This window comes from Lagopus leucura, unplaced genomic scaffold, assembly GCF_019238085.1.
Source record: "Lagopus leucura isolate 7727_CA_CO unplaced genomic scaffold, USGS_WTPT01 Super-Scaffold_100001, whole genome shotgun sequence".
In the NCBI taxonomy this organism is placed as follows: domain Eukaryota; kingdom Metazoa; phylum Chordata; class Aves; order Galliformes; family Phasianidae; genus Lagopus; species Lagopus leucura.
Window position 1 is genome coordinate 86,667,773 of NW_024962262.1, and position 13,779 is coordinate 86,681,551.

Sequence of the window (13,779 nt, forward strand, 5' to 3'; positions counted from 1 at the left end):
GCCACTACCCTGCCAACCGGAAGCCCCACAAGCTCTGTTTGCATCAGCTCTGGGTTCTGCTCCTACAGAGGTCTGAGAAAGGCTCCCTCAGAAGTGATGCCCAGGCGACCTGGTTCCTATGCTTGTATCTTCCCATCAAAATAAGGGTGAACATTAATCCACCATTACCTCAAGTTCCCATCTGTAACATACAATTCCTACTGCAGGATTGTTTGAGGGTACCGGCCTTTAAAATCTAGCAAGAACTGAGCTGCTGTGTTGAACAGGGCTCATACATGATTCTCCAGTAGAATCATAGAATGGTCTGAGTTGAAAAGAACCACAATGATCACCTAGTTTCAACCCCCCTGCTATGTGCAGGGTCGCCAACCAGCAGACCAGGCTGCCCAGAGCCACATCCAGCCTGGCCTTGAATGCCTCCAGGGATGGGGCATCCACAGCCTCCTTGGGCAACCTGTTCCAGCAGGCTATCCTTGAAGCAGGAAACCCTGAGCCTGCCAAGTGGACGATTTCAGCCACTCTTATTCAGCCTACAAACCCCACCTCAAACCACGGAGCACCGGACAGCCATTTACCGCCCACCCCAAACTCACGCATCATCCCCTGAGGCGGGACAGGAACCTCCCCACGCGCCCCTCCCTGCGTCCGCACACAGCGGTGCCCGCTGGGAGCTATAGTCCGCAGCCACGCAGGCGCACAGCGGTTTCCCGGCGGCGCGGCGCGGTGCCCGCTGGGAGCCGTAGTCCTCTGCCGCGCCCGCCTACTGGGCGCTGCCCGCGGGGGACTCTCCTTCCCGACGTCCTCCGCGTCCCCAGCCGTCCGGTGCCGGCAGTGCCGCCGCCATGGGTTGGGGCTGGCGGCTGGGCTTGCTGGGCGGCCTGGCCGCGTGGACGCAGCGGCGGCGGGCGGCGGCGGCGGCGCAGGGCCCTGCGGGCGGGGAGCGACGGGAGCTGGAGCTGCGGCTGGTGCAAGTGGTGTTCCGGCACGGGGCCCGCACTCCGCTGCGGCCCGTCCCGGGGGCTTCGCCGGTGAGGAGGCTTGGGGCGGCGGCTGTAGGCGCCGGTTCGCTTCTTTGAGCTGGGAGAAACGTGATGTAGTCGGGAGTTAGCTGAGATTAGGCGGCCGGCAGCAGAACGAAGGCTCGGTTCGGCACTGCGCTGCGTTAGCGGCCGGGCAACGGGCATTGATGTCCAGCGCTGGCTTAGGACCCTTGGAAACCCTCATGCTCCCCTGAAGCAGTTTGTTTCGAAGCAGGTGGAGTGGCCGCCCAGTCTGTTGGAGGTGCCCGCTCACACCAAGCTGGACTACACGGTGACCGACCTCCGTGGCGGCCCGCAGCCTCCCTCGCCCTATGAGGAACGCTACAGGAAAACCACTTTCAAGGTGAGGCTCTCTTCCAGGATTCCCTCTGCAGACTGCTGTATTATTGGCATGTTCCAGCGAGACCCTTCCTCTTCTTTGTGCGCAGGGTGGTGCGCTGGCCGGACAGCTGACCGCTGTTGGGATGCAGCAGATGTTTGCCCTGGGGGAAAGGCTGAGGAGGAGCTACATAGAGGAAGCCAGCTTTCTCTCACCAGCATTTAAGCCTTCTGAGGTCTTGTGAGTTTCTTAGTACCTTTCTGGACTTTCCTTTGCTTGCAAGTACCTCTGTGCTAGGGAAACTTTCCGCTGAGCCTCGTGTGAGACCTCCCTCAGAACACAAAGCATCCCAGTTCCTAGCAGGGATGCGAGGGACAAATTCATCGCACTTAGGGTTAGCCACGGGCAATGGCGTTACACGCTTTTATGGTGAGTGAAGAGAAACAGGTGTTTCTGGGGCACAGTCTAAAGTTCGTTGAGATGAAGCACATAGCTGCTGCTTGCATCATTAGTGCTGGGAGATAAAATTACAGATAAGTGGCCATTTTTCATCTCCACCATCTTCGAAGGGAAGTTACATGGCACTTAAGATAGAGGTGTCTGTATTTTAAGGTATGTATAGCAGGGTGAGATGAAACCCAAGCACAGGTTTCTAAAGCTGTGATGAAAGCTGAATCCTCAGTTCCGGCAAATCCTCCCCGGTTGCAGCTCCAGCCCCGTGAAGGAGAAAGTGCTACCTCACACGCTGCTTTCTCTCTTTCAGTATCCGTTCCACTAATATTTTCCGGAACCTGGAATCTACGCGATGCCTACTAGCTGGGCTGTACCAACAGCAAAAAGAAGGTTAGGGAGACTTCTGACCAGTACCTTTCCTTTTATCAGTCTTCCTAGATGCACACACCTCTCACTTCCCGACTCTCCCTGGCTCCTGCTTGTTGCTTCGTAAGCTCTTTGCCCCTGGCCCTTTTCCCCAATCTCTGTTTGGTACTTTCTTTATCGATTTGTCACTTGCCTCCCTTTCTTTGTGTAGCTTACTGCTGGTGCTTGGATCTGTTGCCATCAATGCTGCAATTTCAGACCTACTGAGGAGGTTTGCATTAACTGCACTTCAGAATCAAGAAAGCAAAGAGTTCCAGGTCCAGTGTTTATAAGATGCACTGTCACATCTGAAAAAACTTTGAGGCTCAGAGTCTCTCAGCAGTAGGAGTACCAAGATCCTTTGCAAGTTCAGTATCTGGAGTAACTTTCAGCTGTGTCTTGATAGTTGACAACTAACCTGTATGTCCTAGAAATACACTCTGGATTTTTAAGATCTCACCTCTGCTCCCTCTGTATTGAGTTCCAGGAACAAATAACAAAAGTGACCTGGCCAGAGATCAGTACGCTTCATGACACAGAAACTAATTTTTGACACATGCAAACAAACACTAAAAAAGAAGAAAAAAAAAAAAAAGTGAACATGCAACTAGGAGATATTACAAGGTACACAGCAGATAGCACTATGGAAATAAATGCTGAGTGAGCAGTAGCAAGCACAGGAGATTGCATTGCTAGTGATAGCTCAGTGGGAACTGCTAGTTGACAAGAGTAGGCTTGAACACAGAGGCTGCGGGAGTGATTAAAGGAGTCTGAAGACACATACACTAGCAATCACACAGTCTTCCTTCTTATTCCATAGGACCTGTTGTCATTGTCACTGATGAAGCAAGCTCAGAAATCCTCTACCCCAATTACTACAACTGCCAGCGCCTGAAGTGCTTGACCAGGTAATTGCCAGCCATACCTCCCTCCCATATGATTTCACTGCAGTTTCATTTCAGCAACAGTAATTTAAAACAGCATGTTTTCTTTCCATTTCCTGCTGCCCATTGGGAATGCGTAGCTAACTGTTTAAAACATGAGGTGAGCACAGTCATGTATGAAGCAGTAGCACCAGAACAAAACAAAAAAACCCAGACTTTCTTTTTTTTTGAAAGACCAATTGAATTTAGCCTGCAACTAGCAAACACTCATTACCAGCTAATGTGTTCTGTGGCATTGCTGTGGGACAGAATTAATGTCATCTGCATCCTTTAACACACTTTAACGTGCGAACACACTGGGCCTCCTTTTAAATTAATCTTCTCCTGCCACATTTATACCTTCAAGAAACTGAAATATACTCCACCTTGACACGTTGAACAAAAACTATTGAATTAAAATAAGAAACATCCTACATAAAAAGAACACTCATGTTTGCAGAATCAAGTATTCCATAAATGTTTATGTCAGGTTGGGCATGGGGTGGAAACCAGACAACAAGGCAAATATATCACCATTTGGTTGGATTGTATATTAGCATATTTTTGTCCCAGGATATCTTAAGGGTTTTCAGAATTCACTTGCAAAAGCTTATTGTATAACACTCAACACGACAGACAACAGGTTGTTCATGACAGTGGTGAGGTGAAAATCCACTGAAGCTATTCAGAAAAGCCAAAGTATATTCAGACTCAGCTAGTAATACCAGCAGTGCAAAAGGAGAGTAAGGTGTAAATCCTCCCATTCTTTCCCCCATCTCACTAACTGCACATTTTGCAACCACGTCAAGGTGGATTTTTTAAGCTGCATTAAGAAGTAGTGACCCAGCCCAGAGGTCCCCCATGCCAGAACTTCTAGTGCCTTTGATTTCAAGCAGAAAATACAGATGTTTCTGGGGGGAAAAAGGAAAAAAAAAAGAAAAAGGCAAACAATAAAAAAAGCACCAAACTTTCCAATCTCTCCCCCAGCAGACAAGGGTAAGAGACAAAAATCTGCAGTATACTTAGCTTCAAGTATAGTCAGCGCCAATAGTTAAAAATATAGCTCAAACCAATGTAATGAGGCGTGTGGGTTCTAGCAGAGTGAGAGGAGAATTGAAGCTGCCAGTGATTTTCTAGGTATTTCTCTTCTCCCACAGCGTGAATAAATCTGTTCAAAGCTTCTACCTTTTTTTCCTTCCATGAGGTAGTTAAAGGCTGTTCCCCAGAGATAATAGGCTCGCAATCTTCTGGTATGATGAGATCTGTTAACTGATGATACACAGCCTTTGCTTATGGGAACCTCCTGCAGGAGATGTTAACATTTCATCTAAATTTTCATCTCATCTGTGAGAGCAGATGCCAACTGCTGACATTGTGTCTGTCCTCTCTGCCTCTGAGACTCCCATCATCAGGAATTCTTCAGTCTCCTCTGGTGCATCTACCCCTTACTGATAGGACACAGCTCCACTGGACTGGGAGTTACAAAAAAACTGAGAGATAAAAAGCCTGATGTGTGAACAGCTTTTGGCTTATTTGTTTGTTTTTTTTCCCCAATTCTCTGACAGGCAGAAGCTGAAGGATGCTCAGCTACAGCCAGCTATCTCTGAGGACTTAAAAACAATTAAGAAGAAGATGGGTGTTGATGGTGATGAGTCTGTGGATTTTTTTCTCCTCCTTGATAACATTAATGCTGAGCAGGTGAGCTGGTGATCTGTTGCATTGTCGTATAAAGAAACAATCTTTTTCTTTTTTTTTCCTGACCCCAGGCATATGGAGAAGATAATAGAGGTGCCAACTCTCACTGATACTATTGGGTATCCCAGTACCTCTTTATGCAATTCAGGAAGTTAGTAGAAACAGTTTGGTCTTTCTGAAAAGATAACGGAGTCAGCTTTCTTCTAGATGCATCTCCCATGTTCATGTTCTTACCTTGAAATCCAGTATTTTTTTTCTAGCATAATGCAGTAGATCTAAGAGTGTGGTTGGTCCTTGTTTACCCCACTGCACAGCGTTGTCCCTTTTTTTGATAGTCAGCACCTAACAAGATCATCTTAATTCTGGTTCCAGCATACTACATCTGAGCCAGATTGTCTCTGCTTCTGGAAGAGAGCTGGGCATGTTTGTGTCTCTTCTTAATACACCTTTTTTGCTGGAGCAACTGGTAATTGGTAATTAGACTTGGTGGTCTTGCTGCGAGTTGACTAGCTCAAGGCCTGTTATGCTCTCTTCATCTAGCATCAAGAAAAGACATCCAATCTTCTGGTACATAGAACAAGTCTCTGTGTTTAAAAAACATACTAGAACACCTCGTGAGAATTGTAGCATGCACAGTAGTACAAATGCTGTGATACAAACAGCTGTTTTCTGAAGGTGATCATTTATGTGGATTCAGCATTGGCGTGGAAAAGAGCAAACCTGTTCTTATGCTGCCTTCTTTCCTTCCAGGTGCACGGTTTGCCAAGCTGCCCCGTGCTGAAAGACTTTCAGCAGACTATCGAGCGTCGATGCGTAGAGTCAGTGCTTTTCGTTCTGGAAGACGGTTCAAGGTGATAGCTTCTGTTCGTGCCTCCAGCCTTAGCCTTTGTTTGAGGTTCCCCAGGTTGGATGAGCTGTACCAGCTTACAGTGGCAGACAGGAAGAGTACTTTCCAGTTTGCTCAGTTTCCCTATCAGAGGTTGTTGTCCTTTCATCAGGTCTGTGCCTCAGCCATCCCAACACCAAGTTCAGTGCCTCAAGTCAGGAATATGATCTAGGACAAAGGAGCCCATACTGAGGAGGCAAGATGTGTATTTAGGTCCTGTTTTGCTGGCAGCCGTGGAGGAATTAATGTCCAGGGAACAGGAGCAAGCCACTGGTAAGCAGTGAATGGTTCAGTTGATAAAGTGGCATCAGTGAACCTGTGTTACTAGCAAAAGCAGAAGAGAATGGGAAATGCTTCAAGCCTGGGTGCTGAGGCTGCACAAGGCAAGGCTGTCCTTGCAGACACACGAGTATGATTTGAATTCCAACCAGGTACATTTATTCCAGAGGTGGCGCCTGCACAGCTGGGCTGCAAAGTGTTGATGCTAGGGGAGAAGGTAATGCCAGCTCTACACATGTAACAACTTGCAAAAGACCTGTTGCTACATGCAATTAATTACTTGCTTCACAGTCATTTGTAAAGGTGGTGAAGTTGCTAACCTAGCAGCAGCTTTCCAGAATCCGTCACAGCTGCCACAGTCATCTGCTCTTCTCAGATGATGGCATAGGGCTGCCTTCTCTGGGAGGGCACTTGGCCTTAGCCTTTTCCTTATCTTGTATTAGAGATCTCAAGTATTGAATGAGTTTTCTCCCAATTCTATAATACCCAGTACAGCCACAATCACAGTCATACTCCCATTTCCACTTAGGTATTAATTAATTAGACAGTTTCTTCACAACAGAAGTCATCTGAAGAGCTCCTCTCTGCTACGGAGACAACAATACTAAAAAAGAAAGAAAAAAAAGCAGTAGCTTTCTTCTTATTCCTACTCCCAAAGGCGCCCAACAATTCAGTTGTTCTTTTAGAGTCAGCTACTGTCATCTTCCCTAGTAAAATCTATGCTTCCAGAATCACAAGATAGGGAAACAAAATAGGATAGAGAACATCAAGGAGTTTCTGGGTCTTCCTTTTAGCATACCACATCTTGTGAGCATTTCTCCCTTTCCTGCAATCACATTGGAATCTCTGCGGTGAGTAAGCAACTGCTGAAAGAAAACATAACTGTAGGGATCACATTCGCTAGTTCTTAGCTGCATTCAATACACATTATCAGTTTGTAAGAGAAAAGCAGGTTTACAAGTGTTCATTTGAAATTAAGTAATTAGAAGGTTAAAAAGTTAGTAGATTTATTTCTGCTTCTTTTGTAGAGAAGTTCTTCAGATGAGTGTTGGTCTCCTTTTCAATACCTTACAGAAGAACATTACAGAAGCAGCAGATCCCTCATCTCCAGCTGAAAAGGCCAGGTACAGGGCAGATTTCTCCCTCTAATCCTAAATTCTGACTTGCTGTCAGTGTGAAAAACTGGTTCAGAAGGATGTTCAGGGGGTGGGTAGAGAGAATGAGTGCTTGTCTGCTAGAAAAAGCATAAGCGATACTGATTATCCATGGAGAAAGACAGCTAATCATTTAGGATGATTTTTTTTCTCTTTTTTTTTTTTTTTAATTATCAGAAAGCTCATTCTGTATGCTTCTCATGATGTTACCCTTATTCCTCTCCTGATGGCCCTGGGCACCTTTGATCACAAGTGGCCCCCTTATGCTGCAGATGTGACCCTTGAACTGTATCAGCACCGGCAGTCCAAAGAGTGGTTCATTCGCGTGTCTTACCACGGAGAGGTAAGATCCCATAGGAAGCCCACCTTACAAATCCTGAGCTTTTGGTTTTGCTCTACATCTGTGTAAGGCCATGAAATAAGATTTGTTTTGAGCATGCTGTCAAGCTAAATAACAGAGTAAGACTCAAAAAGCACATCCATAGTAGCCAAGGTATCTTTTCTATTGAGCTGACCATTGATCTGATGCAACCTCACACAAAGGACTTGCTTCAACCAGTTTATTTCCCTGCTGCAGAATGCATTTGGATTAATGACGACGCTAACAGTGCATGAGATCTATGATTTTGTCTCTTTGCCTTTGCAGGAGCAAGTGGTGAAGGGATGCAGAGCAGGCCTCTGCCCACTAGAAGAATTTCTAAAAGTTCTTTCACAGTACTCAATCAGTCCAGAGGAATACAATAACCTGTGCTCTCAAACAGAGGGGAATCAGCAAAGTGACTTGTAAACAGTTGTCTTAAATTAAATAGTTTGATATCATCAGAATCCTTGACTATTTGTATTCTTGCCAGCCAACTTTCCATATTGCAAAGCTATTTTAGACAAGGGAAGTTTTTCTGACAGACACAGGGTGGCACAGTGTCACTTTTCACCGTTAGCAGCAAGAGGAAGGAAGCTGAATAACAAAATGGCTCAAGTTCACTTCTGAGACAGCCATACAAAGGCAGCAAGAGTCCAAAAACAGCAAGGGAGAGAAGAGCCCTATTTGAACTGCCCTGCAGCTGTAGGAATGCATGAAAGCATAACAGCTCGTCATATGCTGGGACTGTGAGATGAAGCCCAGCTTGCTTTGTGCTACCAGAATTAAGAGCTGCAGAAGCTCCTGTGCCTTTCCCTTTCTTGTCACGTTGCAGATAAACGAACCTCCCAAATCACATAGCATTAGCTACCTCATCTTCTCAAGTGCACTTTTGTGCACACAAAACCTCTCCAAAGGGACAGTAAGTCTCCTGAGCTCTTCCTTGCAATCCTATAATTATAGAAATTCTGCAGTGAACATGCAAAACAAACACAGTGGGCCAAGAACAAGAACAGGCACTCTTGGTGAACCTTGGTTAAATACACTTTAAACAAAGAAGTCTGTGGAGCTGCTACTGCCTTCAGCTTTGGGCAGTGTTGCAGCTATGTAAGCCACTCCAAAAGTAATGCCTCCAACTTTTTTTTTCCATGGAAACTACAATATCTACAAGGAGTATAATGACACTATTTGTTAGAGCAAATCCTCAGCCACAAAACACTTTCTCAAGAGTCGCCACCATTAGCTATGCATTTTCACCAACAATGAACAAAAGCCAACATACCACACTCATAGAAATCTACAGCAGAGGAGGTGACCCGGTGTTTCACAGCTGCCATCATGATGTTGTGGCTAGGAAAATGTTGCCCATGCAGTCACTGGCCCGAACAGCTGGATGTCAGGAGGCACCAAATCCATACTATATGGGAGATGTGGTAGAACGGTCCAGCCAAGATTGCCCTCCAACTTGGAATTATCATATTGCAACAGAAAAGTTGTCCTCTTCTCTGGCCTGACTCAGGAAATCAAGAGCTTTCAGCTTAGTCAGCATCACAATACAGATGTCAGATTGGATGGTTACTCAGGGTTCCAGGAAATCCGCCCCTTTCCTGTACCAAAAGATAGCACACATCACCATAGCCACCGAGAGCTGCATCTTTAGCTTTTTCTTTGATGGAGAGTTTACAGTTGCCATTCCACGGACTGCTGTTTCGACTTCAGCTCATAGTGGTGACACCACGTCTCATGACCAATAATGATGCAATCCATGAAACTGTCACTTTCAGCCTCATATTGGTTCAACAGGTCCTGACAAACTTACATATGGTGTTCTTTCTGTTCCTGTGTGAGAATTTGTGGGACCCACCTGCTGCAAATTTTTTATATTCCAACACTGGCACTATTGTTTCCAATGCATTTAAGCCAACACTCAGCTCTGCCCAGAGTTGCCTGGTCATAATCTGCTGATTCATATGGATGAGCTGATTGAGATGCTCTTCATTTCATGGTGTGACAGCTATGCACGGCTGTCTGGAGTATGGCTTGTCTTTCATGTCACTGTCACCACTGCTGAAACGCACCATCCACCACCTCACTGTGCTCACATCCACTGGTTTGCCTCCATAAACATTCAGCAAGCATTGATGAATGTCTATAGGTGCCATTTTTTCCACATGAAGGAATTTAATGACACACCTTTGTTTCATCTACACTTCCACATCAGATGCCATTTTGTAAGACTGCCCCTCTGCTACCATCTGTTCTGCAGCAACAAAATGTAACGGAGTATTGATGGGAAGGTTCAACCTTTGCTGCCACATCACCAACATCCACCTCTAATATCATAACACAACAGAAGGCATTATTTTTGGAGCGGCCCTCGTACGATGCACTTGCTAAAAAAGGAGCATTACCAGCATAGCCAACAGAAGTATTTCTAGCTGTGATGCTGACAGTTTTTCCTAAAGGACAGTACAAGGACCACTATGTTGCCAAAATTTCTCTCTCAGTAAATAAAACTTGGATCCTACTTTTTTGGAGATATGGAAAGCCTAAAACAGGGGGACCAGTTATTGAAGTGGTGCTGCAGCACTGGTTCTGCAATACTCCTTCTCACTTAGACTGCAGCAATGTTAAAAGTGAACCACTGGCAGATAGGTGACTGCAGGCATTTGGGTACCTTCTCCCAGGAAGAGTGGGGTGGATGATTTAATGCCACTCTTTCCTTAGGCTACTCCCACTATAGTTACTTGTTGACACCGTGCACAATGAACAGAATGACTTGACTATTAAATACATTGCTGGAGGTCTCACTGAACTGCTGTTAGAAGCTGTCAAAAAAGCAAACAAAACATTGCTATTTTCCACTGAGCTCTTTATACAGCCTAAAACCATAATACTGTTATATAAAAATCAATGGCCTTGCTTAAGAACATCATGATCCGCTCTAATCAAGCTCTCTCGTAGGCATGGTATGAAGCATATGGAGAGTGGTGACTGAAACACGAGGTGTACAGTTGGAAGCCATTTGCAAGACAGGGACTGCTTCAGAAGGGGGATATTAAGGAACATTGCTGGAGGCTTGAGCTGTGATGGTAAGCAAAGCAGGAATTCATGCATATTCTGAAACAAGAGCCAAGAGCATATCCCAGCAAAATCAAGTGGCAAATGCAGTTGCAACACTCAGAAACTGCAACACACTCAAGATCAACAGAATTCAGCAGCACAAGCCATTCTAGTGCTCCTATGACTGTTAGAGGGCATTGCATTCACACTATTAAAATAATCTAATTGCTCTAGGCAGGAAAACATACTGAAATGTACTGAAATACATTATTACAACAGCAAAGGACTTTAGAAAAACAAGCAAACATCTTGGCAGCAGCTAGGAAGGAACCTCTGAACAGGTTATTCATACTTGTCTCATAGATTCTGCACCACCCTCTGCACCAAACTCTGCCTTACCCTTCTCCTTGGAACAGAGTTGCTTGGACAGCACATTGGCTAAAGCCCATCAAACATCTCCAAAGTTGTCATGGAAGGAGGCACGTTTAAATACTGATTTTGGAAGTGGGATTGATGGGACAGTGGAAGGGTTCAAAGATCACAGGAAACAGCTAGCAAGTGCCAAACTGCAGAAGAGCTGAGGCATTTCTGAGAAAATGAATACATAAATAAAAATAGTAAAATTGTATATATGTGTGTGTGTGTGTGTGTGTGTGTGTGTGTGTATAAAGAAGATGCAGAGAGAGAGAGAGAGAGAGAGAGAGAGAGAGAGATAAGTTCCCTCCAGAACCAATGCATCTATATGGAATACCTACTTTCCACAAGAACCAGAAAAGACAAATCCAAACTAATGGGACACAAAAAAAATCTGAAACTTTCTTACCCCAAGGCTGTTAGTAGGAGTGCTGCTGAAGTGAACTAACGGAGTTCAGCCTCAGGTTCCCTCATGAACTTGAGCTGCTCTCAAGATTTGTAGCATCTCAAACAAAACAGCACTGCTTTTCTGCCTCACACTCTGCCTCAAACAAAAGTAACCAGGAGTGTAAAGCGTGGTTATGCAATAAGTTGAGAGGACCCACATCGCTCAGTGAAGGACCACAAGCACTGAAGACTTACTGGCTGAACATGAAGATCAAGGGGATATTGAGCTTAATATACTTTGAGTGACGTGGTTTAGTGGTATGGTGGTGATGTATCGATGGCTGGACTGGATGACTGTAGAGGTCCTTCCAACGTTAATGATTCCAGGATTCTATATTTGTCAACGAATCCAACGTAATAAAGCTAGCAGTTTGAGTTGGGAGTTTAAGGCCTGAAAAAAAAAATCCACTCTAGATAATGTGCTTTAATCTTAAACATGACTAACACAATAAAGCTCAGTGTTACTCATCTATCACAACAAAGAGCATTAACAGAAATAATTGGAAACTACATGGACTGCTTCAGAATAGGAAAATCTTTCAGTGAGAGGTCACCTCATCAGGATGATGACACAAGCTACATAACACAAAACTTACATCTTGGGATAGCTTTAGGATTACTACCTAATCAATACAGTGAAGCACCCTCTTACCCTCCTTAGGAGGGGTCAGTTTCTCACATCTACCCCAAGTCAGGACCCGTGCAACATACCAGAAGCACAGCCAGTACTCAAATCCCAACCAACACTGAAGAAGATCTCCACACATTGGTCTGTTTTCTGAAACATTACCCATTAGGTACCACTAGGAGGTTGGTACTAAGCCAGTTGGTCTAGAACGTTGCTTGTAACACCCTTTGGTGGCTTAGCTAACCCACAATACATGCACAAAGCTCAAATTCATTTGGGCAGTGCTTAAAACCGCCAGCGTACTTCACAGGTGACCTGTTCACAACAGTCTACTACTTTAAAACAAACAGATTTAAAACATTTTAAACTTTTGATTTAGCAGGCACATTACTTTGCGTTTCAGAAGTTCACCATCTGCTGGGTTTACCTTTTAAGTCTCTGCGCTCCGGCTGCGCAGCCATCTGGGATGAGATAATTTGAACAGCAGACTGTTTCCTCCCATGCTACTAGAGAGGAAGAGCAGCCAAGCATGTATGAATAAAGTCTATTTCATTCTTTCAAACAAAAGGTAGAGGAGGAGGATTTGGAAATTAAAAAAAAGAAGAAGAAGAAGAAGAAAAAAAATCGATGGAGGAGAGGAACTAAAAATGGCAGCCCCATTATCCTTCTTCAAGTGCACCATGACTACCAGAGCTGAGTCATAGCTACTATTAAAAATAAGCAGGAGAGAGCAGAGCCTGAACTTACATCCTAAGGTGAATATGCAAGGCTGGCAGCTAGAAAGCTTTTGCATTTGAGAGCTGAGAAGGGGAAAAAGTGAGATCAGAACAAAACAGGGCAGCTCAGTCCATATCTACCAATTTATTTTTTTTTTCTAACTGGATCCAGCTGAAGCCTTTGAATCTCGTAGCTGGGAATGCCACTGAGGTTAAGGGGACCTATGTGATGCAGGAGAAGCCAAGTCTCTTGCATTTTCTGCAGGAAAATCTTGTTAAGACACCAAATGCCAACATTTGAAGTTGGACGCAGAAGGAGCTTTAATTACCTAACATCTTAAAAATGCATCTTTTCACTTGCTAAGGGCCTTTGATGCAGTCATTTCATATCCTCTGCTACTCAAAATACCTCAACGTGTATAGGAAAGAATGGGGAAGACGTATTAAAGAAAAAAAATAAAGAATTCTGCTTATTACCATGACAGTCGAGTTCTCCTTGTTCAACATGGTAAAACAGCCAAACATGGCAGCAGCAGAACTGTTTATAAAAGTTGCACTATGACAATTTCCAAGATCCTGAAAAAGGAACTGTGCAACCATTTAAAGAAAAGGTAACTCCACTGTACAGGAATAACACTTACTGTGTCATTGTCAGCTGTCTGAAATCTTGACAAGCCCATGCTTCAGGCACGCTACTTGTCTTGTTAGAGGGAAGCACCACAACACACATCCCACACGTTGTCAGAAGAGTAATTCTCACCCAAAATCATTTCAAATTTGCATGACAGCACAAAGGTGAATTTGGAACAGCCGACACAATGCTTTGAAGACTGCGTGCCTTCTGATGTGTGTGGGTTCATTCATTTTGTAACACTAGCAACTAAACTTTGGTAAAACAGCCATGGACAGAAACTCTTTTTCCATCCTTTAAACATCAGCCAACTTTCACAAACCCTCACACACAAGCATATTAAAGGTGCTCATTCTCATGTGAAGTTT

General features: G+C 44.7%; 1 protein-coding gene across 2 annotated transcripts; it reads left to right on the forward strand.

The window, feature by feature from the left end:
• The first annotated feature begins 842 nt into the window (after positions 1-842).
• ACP6 (acid phosphatase 6, lysophosphatidic) lies at positions 843-7,979 on the forward strand. 2 transcript variants are annotated; one of them, XM_042868312.1, is made up of 10 exons: positions 843-1,028; positions 1,252-1,383; positions 1,469-1,599; positions 2,123-2,202; positions 3,038-3,125; positions 4,706-4,838; positions 5,586-5,686; positions 7,029-7,124; positions 7,332-7,497; positions 7,801-7,979. In XM_042868312.1, the coding sequence occupies exons 1-10, from the start codon at positions 843-845 to the stop codon at positions 7,939-7,941; spliced, it is 1,254 nt and encodes a 417-aa protein (XP_042724246.1). In that variant the 3' UTR covers positions 7,942-7,979. The 2 variants fall into 2 exon arrangements, with proteins under 2 accessions (XP_042724246.1, XP_042724247.1); XM_042868313.1 differs by having other exon boundaries at positions 1,255-1,383.
• The last annotated feature ends 5,800 nt before the right edge of the window (positions 7,980-13,779 follow it).

Bases quoted from the DNA above. Each gene is read 5' to 3' on its own strand.
- ACP6 (XM_042868312.1), top strand. From the start codon at position 843: ATGGGTTGGGGCTGGCGGCTGGGCTTGCTGGGCGGCCTGGCCGCGTGG. The intron at 5,687-7,028 runs GTGATAGCTTCT...CTTCTTTTGTAG, and splicing joins GTTCTGGAAGACGGTTCAAG to AGAAGTTCTTCAGATGAGTG. The intron at 7,125-7,331 runs GTACAGGGCAGA...TTTAATTATCAG, and splicing joins TCTCCAGCTGAAAAGGCCAG to AAAGCTCATTCTGTATGCTT.